The sequence below is a fragment of the Nomia melanderi genome, chromosome 9 (genome assembly GCF_051020985.1).
Source record: "Nomia melanderi isolate GNS246 chromosome 9, iyNomMela1, whole genome shotgun sequence".
Taxonomy (NCBI): Eukaryota; Metazoa; Arthropoda; class Insecta; order Hymenoptera; family Halictidae; genus Nomia; species Nomia melanderi.
In genome coordinates, this window is record NC_135007.1 from 2,396,934 (window position 1) to 2,419,459 (window position 22,526).

Sequence of the window (22,526 nt, forward strand, 5' to 3'; positions counted from 1 at the left end):
TGTAATATATCATATCGTTATTGTATAAACAGCCATAATTTTGTAAAATAACTTAATGGGAAAATTATAGAGAAAAAATTTGTTTATATTTTACATTTATTTTCTACACCTATCAATAAATATATACATATACGAGTATTATGTACTTTTATACAATGATTCAAAAATATGTTTAACTAAAGCTAGTATATTTACTAATTATATATCAAAACATACAGGTATTTACATTTTTTGTTTTAAATTTATAAAAATTATACCTACTATTAAATGGTTTAAGCTGGAAATGTTTTTAAACTTGGGAGAAAAAAAGGATAATGCACTAAATTCATTTATTTATCTTTTGTTGGCCGTTGTCCAAAAATTGCACTGCCTACTCTGACATTTGTACTGCCCAATTCCACCTAAAAAAATTTACTTTCATTTTCTAATATTTTATATACATATAACGTAATAAGAAATTACGTTAAGATTACCGCTTGCTCATAATCATTTGACATTCCCATAGATAACTCAATTTTTTCCAAATCAATACCTAATTCATTTGATACATTATGTTTACATTCTCTTAATTGTAAAAAATCGGGGTTTGATCCTTTAGCTGTATCATATCCAAACATGCCTATTGTCATTAGTCCTATAAATTCTAAGTTTTCACAATTATTAATAATATAATTTACAAGAGGACAAACATCTGAAATTTGGCAACCACTTTTTCCTGTAAACATTATATTTAATTACAATCATTAAAATAAAAATTTAAGTTAAATTTAGTAAAGTTTACATATTATTATGTGGTGCATAGTACCTTCTTCTTTACTTGTATTAACTTGTACCATTATTTTTAATTTTAAATCATTTTGTTTCCTAAATTTGGACCATGAAGTATTCAAGGCAGATGCAATTTTCTCATTATCTATTGTCTCTATCATATACAAATTTGGAATGTTTAATAGTTTGTTCACTTTGTTTCGCTGTAAATGACCAATAAAGTGCCAATGTATATTACGACAGTTTGACAAAATATCTGGATTGTTTCCTTTTTCTTCCAATTCGTTCACATAATTTTCACCAAAATGTCTTTGTCCAGCATTATAGGCATCTATAATTAATTCGGGAGGTTGAAATTTACTTACTGCAACCAAACGTGGTTCAAAATATTTATACTCCTATAAAAAAAAAACGTTTTTTATTATTCATAGTATATAATTATATATTCCTACTTAAGGAAACATATTAAACTGTATTTTAAGTCATTTATTCAAAATAAATTATCAATATAAAGTATAGTCATACCAATGGTCTCTTGACTGAAGCAGCTAAAATTTTATCTTGTATTATTTTTAAATTTTTTGCCACTTCTGACATGTTTGTAATTTTTATAAATATAGTAATACTATATAACAATATTTATTATATCACTAGTTGCACATAATCTTTTAATTTTTAATAAAACGAATAATTATTTTATAAATTTTGTAAATTTTTTAATATATGTTTTATAAGAATGAGTTATATAAGAGTTATAAGAGTTATATGTTGTACGACAAAATTAAATTGAGAAACTGATTTTGTAATTATCAAGTATTTAATTACTTCAATTCATATATCGCTTTCCTTTTTAATTGTGTAAATACAATATAATACAAATACATGGCTGCATTCAAAAATAATTTATTATTACTGTATAAAAGCTGTTAAGCTGAATTCACGAATGTGCAATGTTCCATCTCGTTACGTAACCTTCTTATCTTTTAGTAATATTTTATATACAGTAATTCAAGGCTGCCTAATTAGGACAGAGGTGTCTAACTTACTCCCCTCACGCTAGTAACTTGAAAACAATGGTCTCCACTATATACCTTTACTTTAGTAACTGCCTGAAACTGTGTATGTAAGCAATTCTATATAGTGTTCAATATAACCAGGTAAAAGTCGGTATGGAAAGAGCAACTCTCCGTAAGGGAAAAATCACTATAAAGCTCTGGTTTACAGTAAAAATTGCATATCAGCTTCATTGTTTTATAACGCTATCGTGTGAAGATGGCGTCCCGTTATCAACGTTCATAATTTAGGAGGCAAATACGAACAATTTAGCGAGAACTTTATAGACGGAGTATATTATCGTAAAATACTCAACGCGGGCAGCCGAGCTGAGAGGAAGTTGAAAACCAGAGAAGAGAAACCATTTCATCCGTAACTTCTAAAGATTTTTTTGTTACAGACCGCATCTGAATTATTATTTTTAGTTAGAATCACCTTTGGTCTTCACTTTGGCGAATTCGATACATTGTTATTTGTCGACGCGTTCGCTTTTTGTTTCTCTGGGTTCCGCGCTTTTTCTCAGCACATGCGCATGGAAGCGTTCTCGTGCATTAACCGGATATCCCCATCCCGACGGGCCTGCCCCGGACGAGAGTGAACTCTACCATTGAGCCAAGGAGGCTCGGAAGGAGAAAACAGGACCAAGGAAGAAGGGATGCAAGCCGACAACGAACGAGATTTACAACGCAAAAATTAGAACGATTTTGAGTCTCGAACGTCTAACCCACTTGTAAACTTAGAAATAAAATAGAAGTTGTAAACGGTTACAAATCAAAAGTATTAGATTTATTTTACGCGCCGCGAGCAGAGTACCTTAGTGCTCCACGGGCACCTTACCCATGTTAAATTTCTCTAAAATGTCCCTAACCGCGAACGGCATACGCAACAGAAAATGTAATACATAAATGTGTGATTTGCAAATCACAACAAAAATATTCCATCTATACTATTATTCTATTGTATGTAAATAATAATGCAACATTTTTTAAAATAATAAATAAAATTTGTTATTACGTATCTAGTAAAATGCATATGTCGCGGGTAATTCAAACCTGAAATTATAATTTTTTATATATATATTAGTTACAATAGGTACGTAATAGAAAATTGTAGATTTTAGAATAAGTAAAAGTCAACATTATAGAGAGAACTTTTTTATTTTCTTGAGAGTTCACGCAATATGAGAAAGTTTTTATTCTAGTGACTTTCAAATAATTGGAGTGGTGCGCAGAAACGTGACCGTCAAATTGTGCACACAAGAGTACTTATTGAATACATGTTCTATATTAGTGAAATAAGTTAAAATTGGTTTACTTTGAATAGTAGCTATTATTAGTTCGTTTGTGATTGCAATTATTTCTATTGATTGTATTTTTAAAGGTGATTATTCATGTATTAAGTGAAATTCTTGGAATTTCAGGATGACATCCCTTAAAATTATGCAATCTGGTAAATAGATTATTATTTTTCTATGCATTAATAAGTCGTTATGGATCATTTTTTTTTATAAAATATTTTTATAATAATATATTATAACCTCAAAAATAAGTTGTTATAATCCTATATTACTGTCTCGAACCTTCTATATTCTATATGTTACAATTGTATTTGATTAATAGCAACATTGTTACATGAAAATACATGCAGGAATATTATTTTTTACTATAATATGAATAAATATATGTATATATAAAAATGATTACAAAATCTATTTTCATGTTGTTTCGTAACTATGACATTAATATAATACAGTAAGCAATTATTAGTTTTATTTTATTTTGTACTATTTTGTTTGTACTTATTAGTTCTCTTATATTTTTATATTTCTTAATTTTCTTATGTAGTTACACATAAAATTAAGTATATAGTTTTACACCTTATTTGTTAACATTTTATTTGTTTAGTTAAAAGAAAACAGACAATTTTTTATAAATCGTTTACATTAATTTTTTATAATTGACTATTAAGAAAACAATCAAAAACTATGTTTATATCATTTTATTAACACTTTGACCACTATGAGAGTCAAGTGTTTCATATTTCATTTATTCTTCCATAGAAAAGATAAATAGAAACAATTATTAGTTACTTGGTATTAAAATTATTAAGATATATTATTATATAGTTACTTATGCTATTAAGTATTTTTATTTGATATTAGTTATTTTACATATTGTAATTGTTTTCAAAAAATTCTGAAAAATTAGATATTGGTGTTCAAGAATAATTCTAACTTTAATATTTTCTTATACGAGTATATCTATTTGTATATGTAATGCCTTACAAGGAATTTGGAATAAATTAATCTGATAAGATGAAGTTGTTCTGAGGGAAACTTTAATTAATACATTCTTTTCATTCCACGATAATGAATTGATAAGTCATGTCCGAAGAAGAAATATTTAAATTAGATGAATTTTAATTTAAACAAGATTCACAGGATAAAAATAGTCAATATAAACATAAAAATATTATTAATACACACAAATGCTTTGCACTTTGGCGCATGTTTTGAATATTTTTAACGTAAACTAATTTTTTAATGGTGAAATTTTAGACATTTTTCACATTTTCATAATTTCATATACATAATGAAAATACATTAAATTAAAAGTTAATAACTCGTTTCTTTTTTTTAAATCCTTATTCTGTTGATACAATCGAGCCATTTGAGTTTTCTTAATGCTTGAGTACCCGAACAAGTTTACTCGATCTTCACCAATTAGAGTCAAGCTCTCGAGTACCTGATACATTTGAGTATTTGCATACCCTTAGAGTTAACTTTCTAACTTACATAATAAAATAACTTATATAACTATAATTTTCATTTTAAATACTTATTTTATCCTTAACATAATGGTTTTTAGGTTTAAAGCTATTCCAAGCTACGCCAAAGGTTCTAACTGTACCTTTGAGTAGAAGCAAATATGTTTCTGTTTATAAAAGTAACAAAGAAGCATCTTGGGGAGATGTTGCAGACAGCAGAATTTCCTATATGTTTTTTGGTGAAATTATACGAGGAACTGCAATCGCTTTATCTGCAATTTTTAGAGAACAAGCAACAATAAATTATCCATTCGAAAAGGGTCCTTTGAGTCCAAGATTTAGAGGAGAACATGCACTGAGGAGGTATGTTGTAATTTATAAATTTATTCTTAAAGTATAAGCAGTTAAATTGTAATATTTTTGTGAGAGAGTTCTATACATTTATATAAAGTATTATGATGTTTCATTTTAATAAGAATGTATTGCAACCGAATTCGTCCATCGTCCAATGGCTGATTTGGTCATCTACAATGGATAAAAGTCAATTTTATAAATTTCGCCTCTTGTAAAATTTTTGCTTCTTGAAGTAGTTGAATGTGTAAGGAATAAAATTAGTTTCGAGTTAAACCGGACACATTATATATTTTTATCTAAGAAATTCATTCAGAACTCTTAAAAATGTTCAATATATTTTTAACTCTTAATTACCAGTGTTGGTTCTAGAGACCAAAAAAAAGAAATTAACGAATAACTCTGATTAAAATAAATATTGTTGACTTATTTTTCTATTTTAATTGATAAGGAACATACAGTAAGAAAAATGATAGATACAAATTTTTTCATTTTCTTAAAACTTAAAAAAATATAAAAAAAATACTTAAAGAAGTATTTTCTCACAAATAAGAACATGGACTTTCAAATAACAAAATGTTGTACAGTGATAAAATACTTTATAAGGTAAAATACACGATCAACCAATGTAATGACATTACTGACAGATTGTTTTCTACTCTTCCAGAATTTCAACATACGTTTATTTTACTAATTATTTGTCATAATAATATGCAAGACTTCGTTGCTTTGGTAACATAACAAGAAAATCAATATTTTTAATTTCTTGAGTTGTGAAAATATGAAAAAACATTAAAATAAGATATCTCGTAACCTGGTCATAAATTTCAGGTTGCTATATACAGGATATCTCGTGACACATATGCAGTGTGTTAATGGACCAATATTGGTTATAATTAAAATTTTTCACCCCAGTAGTTATGGATTTACTGAATTGAAATATAATTTATGTTCATAAAATGAGTGAAAAGTAAATATGAAGTAAATGTAAGAACTTGTAGTTTAACTTGTGTCTGTATAAGTAACATACATGACTAAGTACATAGAGGTTGTCTTTGTTATTTCTACACTTATGAGAAACCTTTTAAATTCTAGGGGCACATTTAATAACAGTGAAAAGAATTTCTTTTCAAGACATTTTTCATGAAGTTTCAAGGTCATCAATATTTTTTTAAATAGAAGCTTATACTCTTTGTTCTTTATATTTTTCTAAGGAATAAAAAACCCAATTTAATGATCTTAATAACCATATTATTTTACTATATTTTATAGGCCCATGTAACGTTGAAGACACATACCAATATATTGGCATCTTGTTGATTAATTTTATTTTGCATAGCAAAATGACGAATAAAGTTAAGTAATTAACTTAAACTTTTATATGCTCAGGCATGGAAGTTCAATGTAATTTAATTGTAATGTAAAGATTACAAGTTAATTTGTATTTACAGATTGAAAGTTGTTAATTTTATATAACATGCATTTTTTTATAGTTACAACAAAAATTTGGCTTATAGAGGGTTAATCATCCAATCTTGAGAAATTAAATCTCTTGCACCCCCAATTACTTTTACATTCTCTTGCAATAATTCCGTAATGGTAGATGTAATCTAATAAGTCAAATTTAGGACTGTTTATTCGTTATACCAGAGAAACATTAGATTTCACTTTCTTTAAAATGAATTTTATAATGTATATTTACATTATATATTTCATGGTTACAGTATCTCCTGAAGCAGTTGCAATTCATGCATGTTTAAATGCTATTACTAATTCATAGTTCTATACTGAAACATACATTTGTGTTATAAATATAGTTTGTTATATTAAACTCATTGAGAGTTAGAATCTTATATTTTACTTTTATGTTTTGAAGTTATTTGTTATATCTTAAAAAGGACATTTGCATGAACTAAATAAATATACACTTTAGTATGTACTTACAAATCCATGAACTGTATTTGTTGCAGCTTTTTCAAGAATAACGTTAGGAAATATTAACGTAAATTTCTCAATATTATATGATTGAAATGGTGTGGTTATTAAACTCATTAAATTTTCATTTTTTATAAAAATATGGAACAAAAAATATGAGTTTACATTTAAAAAATATGGATGACTTTGAAATTTTGTAAAAAACGATCTCGAAAAAAGTTTTTTTCACTACCAGGGTACGTGTCCCATGAAACTGTATAATTTTGTCTTCAAAAGTTTTTTCATAAAATTAAAAATAACAGAGATAGTCAGATATTTCCATTTAAATGAAATATCTAGTATACACTATTTATAAGTTAATCGTCAATTAAATATAAAAGTTTACTTTTTACTTGGGATAAAGTATTGCTGATAATTATAAGACAAACAACTTAAATCGAATAATTAAAAAACATGTTTTTTCAGCAACATCATTTTAAATGCTAATGACATATAATATTAAAACCTTATATTATTAACTGGTCCAAACAGTTTTCATAGATTTTACAAGCATATCCACTTTGATTTTTTAATATCAGACAGACGGGTAAATCTAATAAATTATTTTTCTCAGATATCCATCGGGGGAGGAAAGATGTATTGCATGTAAACTATGTGAAGCAATTTGTCCAGCACAAGCTATTACTATTGAAGCTGAAGAAAGAGCTGATGGTTCTCGACGAACAACCAGATATGATATAGACATGACTAAATGTATTTATTGTGGTTTCTGTCAAGAGGCTTGCCCAGTGGACGCAATCGTAGAAGTATTTACAATGAATATGTTAACTAGACAACAAATATTATGCATTCATAGTAGATACAACTAACTGAAATGCAGTTAGCAAATGAAAACTTAGACTTACTATAAGTCTAGAATATTCTGTATATCTTTATATAAAATTGGAATATTACAGATTATGTGTTAAAAGTAAAAATGAAATAAAAACTTATTTTTTGTTGTAAGAGCTTTGATACATTAAAAGCAAAAGAAAAATTGGCTAAAGTTTTTATCTTACATCATGCTAATTTACGGATACTATAAATGCATAAAACCTGCTGTCTTAAGGGGGTATTTTCATTTGGAATTTACAAAAAATGTGCTTTTTCTTTCTTGCATTTTTTGAAAACGTATATCTTCAAAAATATATAGGCCAAAGAATATGTTGGAATTCTTAAAAATAATAGAGTTACGAATATTTGAGAAGTACTGTTACGTCATAATGCGATATGTAGCATCAGGTACAGTGAGTTACTAATATGATTCCAGCCGATCTGTGGTTCAAAAGTGAAGAGGGACAAGGGAATTCAGCCTCACGCTTTACCTCAACTCGCGGTTTAGCCAGTAATAAAAACGTGCCGAAACTAGTTCTGCCATTACTATCGGGCCGAACGCCGCGAGTGGACGTCTCCACTTGTCTTTTTTCACTTTTGAACCACAGGCCGGCTGGGATCATGTCAACTTTTTTGTTTCTGTTTACCATACCGGCCGGAATCATGTCAACCATTAAGACATGATCTTTGAAAATGATTTTTTTTAACAGTGTACAACTCCTAAACTTTCATATATTTTGATTAAAAAATCAAAAAAAAGTAGCGCCTAGATTAAAATAGAAGTTCTCAAAGTAAGCCTAAAAACTATCGTTTTAAATGAAAATATCCACTTAATTATATATTGCAGAAAATTATATTATATTAACATTTATCATTGTAACTTTCTAGGGTCCAAATTTCGAGTTTTCTACAGAAACACATGAGGAGTTGTTATATAATAAAGAGAAACTTTTGAACAATGGAGACAGATGGGAATCAGAAATTGCTAGTAACATTCAGGCTGATCATTTATATCGTTAGTCAAATTGTAGAATATAATAAATTATGTGCAGGAAATAACTAAAAATAATTTGTATAGTTTATTTGATTAGTAAATACATATTGATATTATCCTATAATTTGAATTTTTTTCATTAATTCTGTATAAGCAATAGTGCAATCACATGACCATATTAAAACTCTTGCCACGTGCAACTGATCAGTTCCAGTCGGACAAGTATTTAGATCATTAAGTGGTCTTCTTTGATGATTCTGACTTTAAATGTCAGGAATTTAATGTTTAGAGAACTTGAAACTTTACATTTACTTATTCCGTTCCTAGTTCTTTTAATTTGAATTAACAATATTGAGTATTCCATGATTAAACTTCTTAAAGTTCATTCTTACATATAAACAATCGTTGTCTCTATAACGATTGCACAATTTCTTAGTTCCACCGAGAAGCGTTTCAAATTTATCCACTAATGGTGTGAATATATTCGGGTTTTTTTTAAAATGCTCTTACTAATTCTTTGGAGACTACCGCCGCATATACTTATATGTTCTACGTAAACTATCTTATCTGGCCGATGAATTCATATATGCGTTCGGTGAAAGTAACTGATAAAGCCGAAAGAACATTTTATTTATCCTGTGGAGAATCTGCGTGTGTGTGTGTACATATGTCCAGAATTTGGCATCTTAGACTGCTGTAAACGATAATAGCGTGTAGGCAGAAATGTACGCTGGCAATTTCAAACGACTAAGTATTGCGTCAGCGGCTCCACGGTATGGTTGACTTCAAATCAATGTGGCCAGATCGGGGAAATTGAGAGCAATATAATTTACCCTCTCCTTGGTGTTACCATAGAGTTTTGCGGTGATTGCAAGGGTTGTTGGGGGATTCCCGCTGATAAGGAATAGGATAGTGGAAAGCGGAGTGAGGGAAAAAAGGTTGTTTTGCCTTTTTCTGGCTCCATTGCTTCGAACCGTTCCGTCTGCAAAGGGTTAATAAAAGGGCAAGCATAGCTCCTATAAATGTCATTATAGTAAGATATTCAAAAGCAACACGGACTTTGAATTGCTGACTCTTCACATATACAGTGGCGGTCATATACTTATGTACAGTTCCTATTTAAACTTTTAATGTTTATTTACTTCGTTAAAGCGTTTATAGCGACTGTTCACAACTTGTTTGTTTCTAGGGATCAAGAAAAACCCTCATGCTGTTTTATATATTAGGATAGATACTTCTTAGAAATAATATGTAAACAGTCGCTATAGACGCTTTAAGGAAGTACATAAACATTAAAAGTTTAAATAGGAACTGTACATAAGTATATGACCGCCACTGTATGCGATTTTACATAAGCTAAACAGTCTGGCATTTTAAGGTCATGACCATTTTTTACAAACTGTGCAAATGTTCATCCATGGTAAGAAGACTAGACGATTGTGACCATATGTTGAGATTTTATTGAAATACATCATTCAAGTGCAAAAATATGATACTTTTATTAATAATATTGTCAGATAATAAAACTTTGCGCATGAAATAACATGAATAATTTTTCAATAATGAAAAGAAACTTGTACTTTGACATTTGAATGAATTCAATCTGTTAAAAGTAATAATCGAAATCAGAAAAACTGTCACCTTGCTCAAATTTATTTTTACAAGCTTATTAAAATTATAAACTGAATAAGAAGCTATTGGTAAACAGCAATCTGTTATGATTGAGTAAAATATTCAGTATGTATTTCTGCACAAAAAAAAAATATGTTTCAAATGCATATAAATTATTAATGGTATATTGTGAAACGGCCTATGCAAATGAAGACGATGGAACAATATGGGTTGGGAAAAAGGAATATTTGAAGATAACAATGTCTTTAAATCATAAACAGGGTCAAATAGAACAAATATTTAAATAATTTTTCTTTGGTTTTAGTGCACTGGATTCATCAATGCAGTTGTATTCCCGTGCTGTGGTACACCCTGTATATTTGTCGAATATTATGCAAACTATTAATAAATATCGATGCTGTAATTAAGTTACTGATATTCGCCAGTGAGCTTGATCTGTTTTTATTATCTACAAGCATGTCGATAAAATTATTTCTCTGACGGTTTTGATATTTTCTGTAGTTTATCACATTCTTGACGAGTTTTGTGTAGTAGCCAGTGAGCGTTTTTTTAGGAAAAATGTGCCCAAGGAAATTGAAGAACTTAGGGAAAAAAAAGATTACTTTTTAGTCGTAATACATTTTTGATTGATGGTTTACCTATCCGTTTCGTTTTACCCTACTCATCCCTGTCATCCACGTCGAACATCATGTTCATGTATAATGCATTTATCCTGCATATATTTTGCATTATACATCTGATAATACGATACCTATGAAATTTTTATTTGTTTTTAATATTCAGTTAAGAAATTCAATTTATTAGATATTATTAAACATTCAATATTATATTCTATTATTTCATCGTCAGTTTCATTATTAATATTTACCTTTTCCGCCTTGCCATTCATATATCGCTAATTAACGATATTACCTTTTATGTTGGAAATAGAATAGAAATGAAGTTGTAAAAAAATTCATGTCATATTCCTCGATTTCTTTTGGAAAATTTATGAATGTAGATAAGTATACAATATAAGAAGAGGAATATGGTTTCATATCGATTAGAAGTAGTGTTGAAACATTTGAAACTTCTCTTGATGTGCAGTTCTCCTTTAAAATTACCGTATACTACTCGTGTTCTGTTGGATTTCATGGTCAATCAAATTGTAAGTATTCTACTAATGTTTTATTTATTCGCAGATATGTGTACAGTGCAGCTTCTACGTTTGCATCAGTTTACTTAGGTTCAAAAGTGCACGGTGGAGCGATTCCAAGAACCTAGTAAAAAAATTAAGTTTGAATTAAATTAAAATAAAGTTTTATGCTGCGTCTGGATTAGGTCTGTATTCTCCGGACTAAACACTATAATATGCGTTAAATAAAAAGTTAGTATATTGTGGAAAACACAAAGAAAGTCAAATCTTTCGATATGGGCCTTGCAACTAATCACTTCTGTGCGGCGTATTTCGCATTTGAATTTTAACACCGATTTAATCGTGGTTCCCAACATCATACCATTTAAGTAAAAATATCTCTGTGTTCTTCGAAGCTAACATTGTAATATACGTTAAATAAAAATTTTGTGTAGGATACTCGAAAAAGAATCATAACTGATGCGTTACGTTCCGCGATTAATTATATTGGCACGGCATACCTCGCATCCTAAACTTGATATTGATTTGATTATTCTAATCATAATACAGCGTTAACACCGGACAATACAGAAATACTTTTCTTTGAATGGTACGATGTTGGAAACTACGATTAAATCATACTGGAACGGAAATATCATCGATAAAAGGATAATATGTCGCCTATTCTGTGCAATTTAAAAAAAAAATTTTACGTTAAATATGTCATGAATCGTTTGAATTAGGCAATTAAAATTTGACATGACTTATTTTCTCAAGGAATGTAACAAATTTTGTGAATTTAAAAAAATCCGTGGTCATGTGGAAAATTTTTTTCGATTTGACATACAATGGCTCGTGCGTGTGTCGAACCTATACCATTGTTTTTTATAATATAAGAGCTATAAAATGTTTTTTAAGCATAATAAATAAGCTATCTTGAATTTTATTTAACAAAAATGCAGATATTGCTGCTGAGTGCAAATATTAATAGATAATATTAATAGATTAAATTTTAAATCACAAGATTTTTAATCGTATTTATGAAAAACTTAAGCTTCTAATTATATAAGACAGACAGTATTTGTTACGTTGTTATAAAAATGAGCATGCCGATCGTCCATATTCCTTCATACACCTTTCTTACAATTAATTCAGTACATCTTTAATTGTTTCAAACCGTTATTTGTCACCAGCAAGTGTCAGAATAATCAATAAAATACGGAATTTCACATTTATAATGACAAATTGAAAATTCCAATGTGTTTATTATTATTAGTTTCTAAGGTGTCTACTTTCAGTATTTAATTCATTCAGTATTTTGTTCATTTATCGTATTCACTGTGAAATGTTTAGAAAAGAAGCTATTCGGATTAAATCGCTAGAAGTGAGTCGGATCTCTGTTTTCTTTCGTTTTTTTGTATCTATTATTATAAATGTCATAATTATTTATATATAGACGTACAAAAGAAAACAAATCAGGAACTACGGAACCCAGAAAAATAAAAGATACAATAATAAAAGTTAACGTTAAAGGACCAGAAATGTATTGCATACCTTGCATCCTACAAAGAAGACTTACTTGTCGAATAATTAAAAAAACCAATTTTTCATTTGACATCACCTGTCAGTAAAATAATATTTGTTGGAAAAACAACAAAAGAAGATTAGGCCAAAGAAGGATACTATTAAAACAAGAATGAAGACTAATAAGGACGGATGAATTAATAACATAAATACAGGATCCTCTAGAGATTAATATTCCATTTATTACAATGAAAAATTCATTCACCCACCTTCTAAAGATTGGGTTCAATGCAATCTTTGCGAAAAATCGCGTCACGAAAACTGTGCTAGTAGATGTAGCGTTAAAAGGTAGGATATTTGCGACAAATGTGCCAATAATTGATTTTATTATCATTAAATTGTACAATTTCGAATTAAACAAAAAATAAATGTTCGGTTTAGATCCCAAACGATCAGTGAAAAACTAATAGTTAAAACTGATAATGAAAATCATTTTTATAAATTTGTTATTAATATATACTCAGCTTTAATTTGAGTAACAAAAATTTTGAAGAAAAAGTGAAAAATCTTCGTTTTATAAGCAAGAAACTGAAAAATGAGAAAATCAGATTTGCCTCAAATTCTGGGGCTATATATATATAAGTCATTAACATTAAAGATATAATTTATGTCTATGCATAGGTTCTTCATAGAAAATGACGAATATTTATTACAAAACATACTTATAATGTATGTGATGTATAATGCTATTTAAAAGAACATACATATGTAAGTGACTTAGGTTTGGAAAATGGAAAAGAGAAATGTTTTGTGATAAAAATAATGACTGTATAAGTCAGCATAAAAATACTATTTGAAAGTCAACATACTTTTCTTGTATTCTCTAAACGTTATGTAATTTTTATATATTTCTGTTTAATTCATATTGTAAACTCATTTTTCATAAAAAATGTAAGGTCTTTCACAAATTTTACGATTCACAGTTCAACAGATTTCCAACCTAATTTTTTTTTAAATATTAAACGAAGCAAAATTTAAAAAGTAATTATTTAAACAAGTTCTTTTTAATTATTGTTATAATATATTTATTTAAATCATTACTATAAGTATTTAAAATATATTAAATACTTTAGTAAATCTACTGTCATGAACACAACAAACTTTATTTCAAAAGAATATTCACATTTTTGCAAAACATTTTTTTTCAACAATATACATACATACCTATGTAAGTAAGTGTTCTTTTTATAGTTAAAGAAGGACAAGTTTTCTAGTTTACTAATTTGATGTTTTGTTAAAAATTAAATCTTTCAAAAATTGAAAAATATAAAGAAAAATGCTTCTCAGCACCCATGAATCTGAAATGTCATGTATTAAATGTTGCATGATACTAAATAAATTATCTCTTCTATGTCTCTTATCCATAGAAGAAAAAATGTTGGGCTCCGTGGAAATTGTTTGTGGTTTGGCGATATTAGCAGTCCTTTTCTATTATTATATGACTTGGAAATATGACTTCTGGATAAAGCACGGTATACCTGGACCAAAGCCTAAACTATTCTTTGGCACAAGTAAAGATTTGATACTTGCAAGGACGACACTAGGACATTACACAAAACAGGTTTATGATGAATTCAATGGGACGCCATTGATTGGATTGTTTATGGGAAGGCAACCAACTCTGTTTCTGAATAGTTTAGATCTTATAAAGGACGTCCTTATCAAAGATTTCAACAAATTTTCGGATCGAGGATTTAAATGCCAACCAAGGGTACGAAATTTTATAGCCCTCATCCACGCTTATACTTCATAATTCCCAGAAGTTCTATACTTTCATAAAGTCCATTTACTTTTAAATTGGAAAAAATAACTCATAAAAATCTCGAACTCTAGTTTTCGTGAGAAATCATTGGATTCAACCATCATGTAAGTACTCATACGACGGATAATAGAGGACGGTCGAATATTGATAAACGAACAAGTTGTTTTTTTGCTAATTAACATGTTATTTTTTCATTTAGACATAAATGAATTATGTATTATATATAATTTTTTGTGTGTGTACGTCACATATAGGCTTATTACAATTTTGGAAATATTTACGTGTTTTTCATCTTTTTATGGAACCAACCACTTCCTCAATACATTTTCCACTACCAACCTATTCGAAAATGGTATTTTATTATGTAATTCTCTTTATTTTTTATTGTCTTCTGGCACATGCAGGAAAATAGAATTAAATGTATTGAATGCAATAAAAAATAAGCGAAATTATATGATAAAATACCATTTTCGAATACGGTATTTTTTACGTTTCAATATGACAAAAATGTGTTAAATGAAATACTTATTTTTCGCATTCTGTTGAAAAATTTGGATAAAACTCGGGCACTTTTCAATACAGTCAACGAATAACAATGAACCATTTTTACGGTGAAACTAATTAAAAATTCCAATCTTTGTTTTGAAAAGAAAAATGATAAATATTTATGTATTCGTATATTTTGATTTCTCTATCTAGAGCTAATTTGCTTTATTTTAATATAGATAAAAGTTGAATTCCACACTTTAAAATTACCCACAGTATAATCCCTGTGATAAAAAGTACGCATGTCACCTTAGTCAAATTATTTTGGTCTTAAATAAAATTGTGATTATTGCATGTTTAAATAACACCGTTCATAATACTTGCAGGTTGAACCATTATCGCAGAACATCCTCAATTTAGAACCAGCGCAATGGCGACCATTAAGATCAAAACTGTCGCCAGTGTTTTCATCGGGAAAGTTAAAGGATATGTATTCTTTTATCGTAGATTGTTCAACAAATGTCATAAAATACTTAGATAGAGTGGTCGAAAAGGGAGATATCGTGAAAGTTCGTAATATTACTCAAAAATACACACTTGACGTAATCGGTAACTGTGGTTTTGGTATTGAAACGAAAGTGCTGGAAAACGAAGACTATTCTTTCCTGAATTTTACAATTTTCTTGGTCATATAGTACCCGAGAAAAAGATCACCGGTTTCTTCACAAAACTCGTTGCAGAAACGATAGAGTATCGGGAACGTAATAACATACGCAGATTGGATTTTATCAATGTACTCATGGAAATGAAAAAAACTCAATGCTTTTACTCGCCAAAAAAGATATCTTCTCCCGCTTTTCCGCTCCTTAAGAAGGAAGATCCGCGCCCCACTCCTTTTTAGGGAAAACCCCAGCGTTGCCGGTTTTCCGAGGCCTGATCGTAGTCGCCCCAAGCGCGAGGGGGTGAGCGCGATCGGATCCTTTCCGCTTCTTACCGTCATAAGGGCTTCGAATGCTTGGGCCCCGGTTTATGGCGGTACCTAATGGAACACGGTTCTCGCAGGCTCTTACAATAATATGTACAATGCAGCTCCCATGTTTGCATCAACAGCCCTAGGTTTGAAAGTGCACAGAGGTAAAGAGAAACTCAGCAGTTTTACTTCCGTGTACCCTCCATTAAGGCTCACCTCAAAAGGCCCCCTTGGGCGGTGGGATTGGGGTCATTGGGGTCCAATCAGCTGAGGCCAAAGCCTTACCAACGTTGCCTGTCGGGGATGATGAGTCCCGTGAAAATACTATACGCTTTTCACATTAGTTTCATCGATCACCAAACTAAAAGTGTACAGGGGCAAGTGGACTCTTCCACTTACGATGCTCAGGCTGCCATTGCTTTCGACACATGCTCATTATTGGCGCCAACAATAACAAAGGAGGGAAGCAAACCCGAATGCGGCGAAGTTAGACAGAACTATAAAGAATTTTGTACTCTATCGTTATGTCTCACTTCATTACATTCGATCCTGCTTCCGTCCTTTGTTATTGGCGCACGCCGAGGTCCAAGCGTCGTGAGTGGAAGAGTGCTCTTGTCCCTCTTCAATTGTGAACCAAAGGTCGGCTTGGTTAACGTAGGACATCCACAGTAGACTGTTGGTAGCATCGAGCTCCTTTTCAGAGCTTTACTAACTCTCCAGGCTAGTACTGGACCAGTTGGTATGCTGCCACTACGAAGCCAACAACAATGTCCGGTACGGCCTAAGCTGTTGGGCACCCGGACTCCGTAGTACTAATTATCGCAGGTCTATTGGTGCGACCTGTTTAATTTCTCATACAAAAATAAGCAGTATCTCCCATATCTAGGTATCTCTTCCATACCGGGACTTGGTTGGTCCAGCTCAGGTACCCTGGGATCGCCAATTCCCATACCACAATCGTCATGCGGCCTCTGGGAGCAGTGACTCTGTGTACTTTTAAACCTAAGGCCGCTAATGCAAACGTGGAAGCTGCACTGTACTGTAGTTTTTTCTTCAGAAATGTCTGCAAATATAATGCTACGTAGCAAATTCTGGCTACTAAACACGCTCTTCATAAAAATGTAATCGGAGTGTGTATAAAGTACGCGTATTTAGACCTTTCTAACTTTCCTCACCACTTATAAGTATTTAATGACACCAAATATTCAAAATTTGTATAATTACATATTCAGGTAACACTCGTCTATTTTTTACGACAAATGTGAACTGTCTACCGTTTTTAGTTTTCACGCAACATTTATTTTTTTCCAAAAATCGACCGTTTTTACAAAAACTCATATTTTTCCAAAACTGAGGGTGATCGAGCAATTTGTTTTTCGGATTCCTGTTTAGAGCAAAAATCTCTATAAAGAGCACCTAGTGGTTATTACAGGTCAAGAATCGTATTGGACAGTGTTAGAAATGGAAAAGTAATCTAAAACGTTAACACGTTACTTTCTCTATTTATTGAAGCAAAAGTTTCAATATTTTAAAAAATACGGAAATATGAAATATTCAGCATTATATGTTACGTATAACTTGTTTTATGGAACAATAAGAATAAATAAATTGATTTATTTCTGTAGAAACATTGAGGCTGTATCCAATAGCACCAGTATTGTTCAGGAGAGCAATTGAAGATTACACTTTCCATGATACGAAATTTACAATACCAAAAGATATGTATGTATGGATATCAATATATGCACTGCACCGAGATCCTGAGTATTTTCCAAACCCTCATATCTTCGACCCTGAGAGATTCAACGAAGAAGCTATTGCCGCACGGCATTCCATGTGTTATTTACCCTTCGGTGATGGACCAAGAAATTGCATCGGTACGTTCAAGTATAATTCAGAAAATACCTTTCTTATTCTATAAAATTTTTAAAAAGCTATTCCAAAAGTCTGAAATTAGTGAAGATATCAGTTTTCTTTATGATTCTTCTATTGGTTTTTGTATTCATCCATACACGTATTTCATATTATGTACTCAGTTTCTACATGAATTTTATTGTATATTGATTTTACGTCGACCTTATATAGATTTAATATTGTTTTATTATTTTTAAATGAAAACCAGAACTTATTATTTTTACATTATTTACCGAAAGCCTATTAATAAGCATTCCGATACCAGTGGTTATCGACCGACAGCCTATAAATCGGTTTTTCGATTGACAACTCTTAGCGATCGACAGTCTACTAAAATTACACCGTTTTGAAACAAAAGAGTTTCAAACGTCATAATAAGTGTTTCTTCCTATTTTAATTTTAAGGTTAAGGTAAATGTACCAATATTACATATGAGTATATAGTATAAATATAAATATTTACAATATATTTATAATATAAATTAAGTATAAATATTTATATTGAAATATTTACGTTATATATTTATATTGGCATCATTGTTCAAAATAAGCCTAGGTAAAATACAGTATTATGTTTTATCGCAAACATCGGCAATTTTTAATTTTGTGAAGTACTGTATCTTGCAAATCTCGTTATAAATTTGACAAATTACAAACGATATTGTAAGAATAATAATATAAATTTGGCCAGAAAAAGAGAAAAATGAGGTAGTAAAATATAAAGACATATTAATAAATAAAAAAATATTAATCATAGTGCAGTAGATTTTGAAACATTTAGGTATTTATTTCAATTTGATTTCGGATTTTTCTTCTAGGACAGAAAATGTAACATCATCTGTTTTTGTAATTAATCGTAATTTTCCACAGACTTTTGTCTTTAAAATCTTTTCTAAGAACGTTTTTTTAATTCATATTTAGTGACCTGTAAGATTGTAAAGGGATGTTCCAAAATAAATAAAATATATTTATCAATAAGGAATGTTCTAAAAATAAAAACTGTAACTGAACAATTTAATTATTCACAGAACGACACATTGACATGTAATTTTCCTTTTCTCTCGTATTTAAATTAAACTCAAGCAAAACCGGTCGAGTTATTCTCAACTTGTGTACCAAATCACATACATGTGGTTCAGAATCCAAAAAGTTAACATTGTTCTGATTTTGTCTTTACAGGTGAACGTTTTTCGCATTTTCAATCCAAACTTGGAATGATTAAAATACTTAGAAACTACAAGATGGACGTTTGTGAAAAAACTTTCATTCCATATGAATTTGACCTACAAGCGTCATTGATGGCACCGAAAGAAGACATATACTTAAGAATAACAAAATTGAAAAAATAACGTAAACATAAGAAATTTTTACAATCGTATTTCAGATGGATTATTTCCTCATTTAATGTTTATTACAATATTCATTTACTTATAAACCATGTACGAGTTGTACATATTAATAAATAAATATTATAGGCTCTATTTTTTTCATAGAGCATTCATTAATATACAGAATGTTGTATTTGAATCTTTACACGTAATTATTTTCCAAACTATTTATTATTCCCAAAATGTATTGTTCTGGCACGGTTTATTTGGATGCGACACAGTCGTCGGTGCGAGTAGAGTTATGGTATGGACAATTATGCTCGCTCATTTCTAACACAATATAATTAACGTTTGGAAGCGTTTTATTGATAGCTGCATTTTACCATCTGGTGTCATAACTGACCAGCAGTTGACATACCATCAAAATCGGCAGCTCAACCACTTGAGCCCCGAGCGCGCCCACCGGTACCCTTGCAGGTCAGAAGGGACGACGTACCCCCTACCTCCACCACAAGTAATGTGGGCGTAGGCAAAAACACTGTCATCGGCAACACCCCGATCGTTCGGCTTTCCGATTTGATACTAAGGACACCGCCTTACACCACTATTTATATATATATAGAGTTACAAATTCACGATGAGCAGACAGACCTGTAGTCAACATAAGTTAATTACAAATCACGCTGTACTCACTGGACAAACGCACACATCAACTTTGTACACACATACACACTCCTTTCACTCATTATCAATCAACAAATACAGTCCAAATTCTACCGAGAAGAAGAGGCCTTTTTTCATCCCAACTATTTCACGCAAAGTTAATTCGGTGTGTGAAAGTGTTATGCAACGTCCACTAACATTGCCTGGACAGCGTGCACGAACATGTATGTTTTAAATAAAATTGAGAATGTGCCATTTTTCAAACTTATTGTTCAAAATATTGATTTATACAACACGTTTAAAAATCATGTTTGAAATTGGTGAGAGAGTAGTTAATCTGCAAGTTCACCTTTTATTTACTTGCAGCGACGTGTACAGAGTGTCGAATATAATTTTACACTGGATGATTATCATGTTAATACATTTCGTACCGGCTAATTTTCAGAAAACTGAATTGTGCGAATGACAATTTTCAATGAGATCAACCTATATCACTATACATACAAAAACTCAGATATCATATTGTTATGTAATATATTTTAAATGAATAATCAATTCAAATTCAATTTAATATTTTTTAAATGCTATGGTAATTAGCAAAGTTGCATAGCTAAGTGTCTTTATATAAAAACGAGATTTCTCATTATCAGTACGCAGTATGTTAACAACAGAATGAAATAGAAATGAATCTGATAAAATTGTTTATAAAACATTTCTGTTGCATGCTACTATTAATATGCATAACGCGTGCGTAATTACTTACATTGCGTTTGACACTCTTCACATATCTAAAAATAAATAACAAATGAACTTGTAGATTTTGTGTTTTTATTATTTTAATTTAAATTTAAACATTAAATAAAACAAATCACAAACTTAATCAACAAGATATTAAATCGCTTTGCCATATAAGAACAACAAATATCCAGAAATCAATAACTTATTATAACAAATAAAACAAATTTATTAATACACTCATTTTTGGTATCTCTGACATTTTGTAAATAACTTTATCAGATTCATTGTTAAGTGCATAATAAATAGTTGTAGAACAATCGTAGAATAAGGTATTATGATAATATAACTAACTTCGAAGTATTTGTAAGAGTATATGTGTTTGTGTCTATAAAATATTATTTACATATATGTACGTTATAAACGAACATACTTTGCTTCTGCTGAACAGTTTCCAGTACGAAAATTGTAATTTAAAGGGTAAAGGCGCCTAATATGGAACACCATACATTTCGGAAAATAAATAGCTTGATGTGCCAGTTACCATGGAAAACACTTCATTGGTAATAGAAAATAATCATATTAATAGTTGGATATTAATTACGAAACATTATTGTGTATGGTAGTGTATTAAATTTTTTGAAAGACGGGTTGAATAGTCAAATTCCTTAACATCGATGGACCAATAAAAATTATTTTTTCATGATTTATCAAAAGCAATTTGCTGCAAATTTATTTTCTCCTCAGAATGGTTACTATTTTTCTATCGGAATACGTGGATTCTTAATGTAGAACATGTTCCATATTGTATTTTGATATAAATGCATATCCACACCTAAAATAACTATTACCTTTTTCATAATTTTGTATCAAACAGAATATAAAATATCAAGCATAAACTGTGTATAGCATTCCACCTTGTAACTACCATAATGGTAGGAGTAGGAGCTTAAAACTTGGTACAAAGGGGTTTCTTCGAGAGATCTATCGAATGGTATGTGCGAAGGTCGATTTGGTTTTGGGGCACTTTCACCCCTCCTTATTCGACTACGCTCTGTCACACCAAGTTTTAAAACTTTTGCATACTTATACATTATTAAATTGCATGAGATGAAAGAAAATAAAAGTTATTCAGTCTTGTACTTATTTATTTTTCATTATTTAAAAATTGTATATAATTAATTTTTTTCATTATTTTACCAATAATAATTAATTATAGGAAATTCATATAAATATTCCAGATTTAAAAGATATTTTAAATAATGTAAATATAATTAAACATAAAATTGTAAGTATAAAGGAGTTATTCTTACCAAAAATAAATTACACTATACAAATTTACGTTTTATGTAAATATTAGTCTTAAGGAATTGTGGTTTGCATCAGTTCTTCATTTTAACATGTTTCTATAATTATTTCGAAAAATATGTTCAATAAAGAATGTCAGAAGGAAGTGTGTAATGAGAGCATTATGTACTTTTCAATAAAATCATATATGGTTTAACTTCCCCATAAAAAAACTACATATTAACTAATTTAGCCTAAAATATACATTATTTTCAATATTGCAAAACGGTATTAATAAATAACAATTTGCAT

General features: G+C 29.8%; 3 protein-coding genes across 3 annotated transcripts; 2 read left to right on the plus strand and 1 right to left on the minus strand.

Annotated features, from left to right (window-relative positions):
* Positions 1-99: 99 nt before the first annotated feature.
* Positions 100-1,853, minus strand: LOC116431284 (pyridoxal phosphate homeostasis protein). The gene is made up of 4 exons (XM_031986456.2): positions 1,294-1,853; positions 806-1,166; positions 474-715; positions 100-401 (listed from the first exon to the last, which is right to left on the minus strand). Exons 1-4 carry the CDS (start codon positions 1,363-1,365, stop codon positions 330-332), a joined length of 747 nt encoding a protein of 248 aa, XP_031842316.1. The 5' UTR covers positions 1,366-1,853; the 3' UTR covers positions 100-329.
* A 1,171-nt stretch (positions 1,854-3,024) lies between these two features.
* Positions 3,025-8,864, plus strand: ND-23 (NADH dehydrogenase (ubiquinone) 23 kDa subunit). The gene is made up of 4 exons (XM_031986552.2): positions 3,025-3,270; positions 4,689-4,950; positions 7,487-7,679; positions 8,635-8,864. Exons 1-4 carry the CDS (start codon positions 3,243-3,245, stop codon positions 8,764-8,766), a joined length of 615 nt encoding a protein of 204 aa, XP_031842412.1. The 5' UTR covers positions 3,025-3,242; the 3' UTR covers positions 8,767-8,864.
* Positions 8,865-14,297: 5,433 nt separating this feature from the next.
* Positions 14,298-19,672, plus strand: LOC116431337 (cytochrome P450 6A1-like). The gene is given in 8 exon segments (XM_076370671.1): positions 14,298-14,781; positions 15,705-15,968; positions 15,971-16,171; positions 16,499-16,774; positions 16,961-17,062; positions 17,175-17,268; positions 17,914-18,165; positions 19,381-19,672. Coding segments are annotated over 8 exon segments (1,695 nt in total). The 5' UTR covers positions 14,298-14,445; the 3' UTR covers positions 19,551-19,672.
* Positions 19,673-22,526: the final 2,854 nt, after the last annotated feature.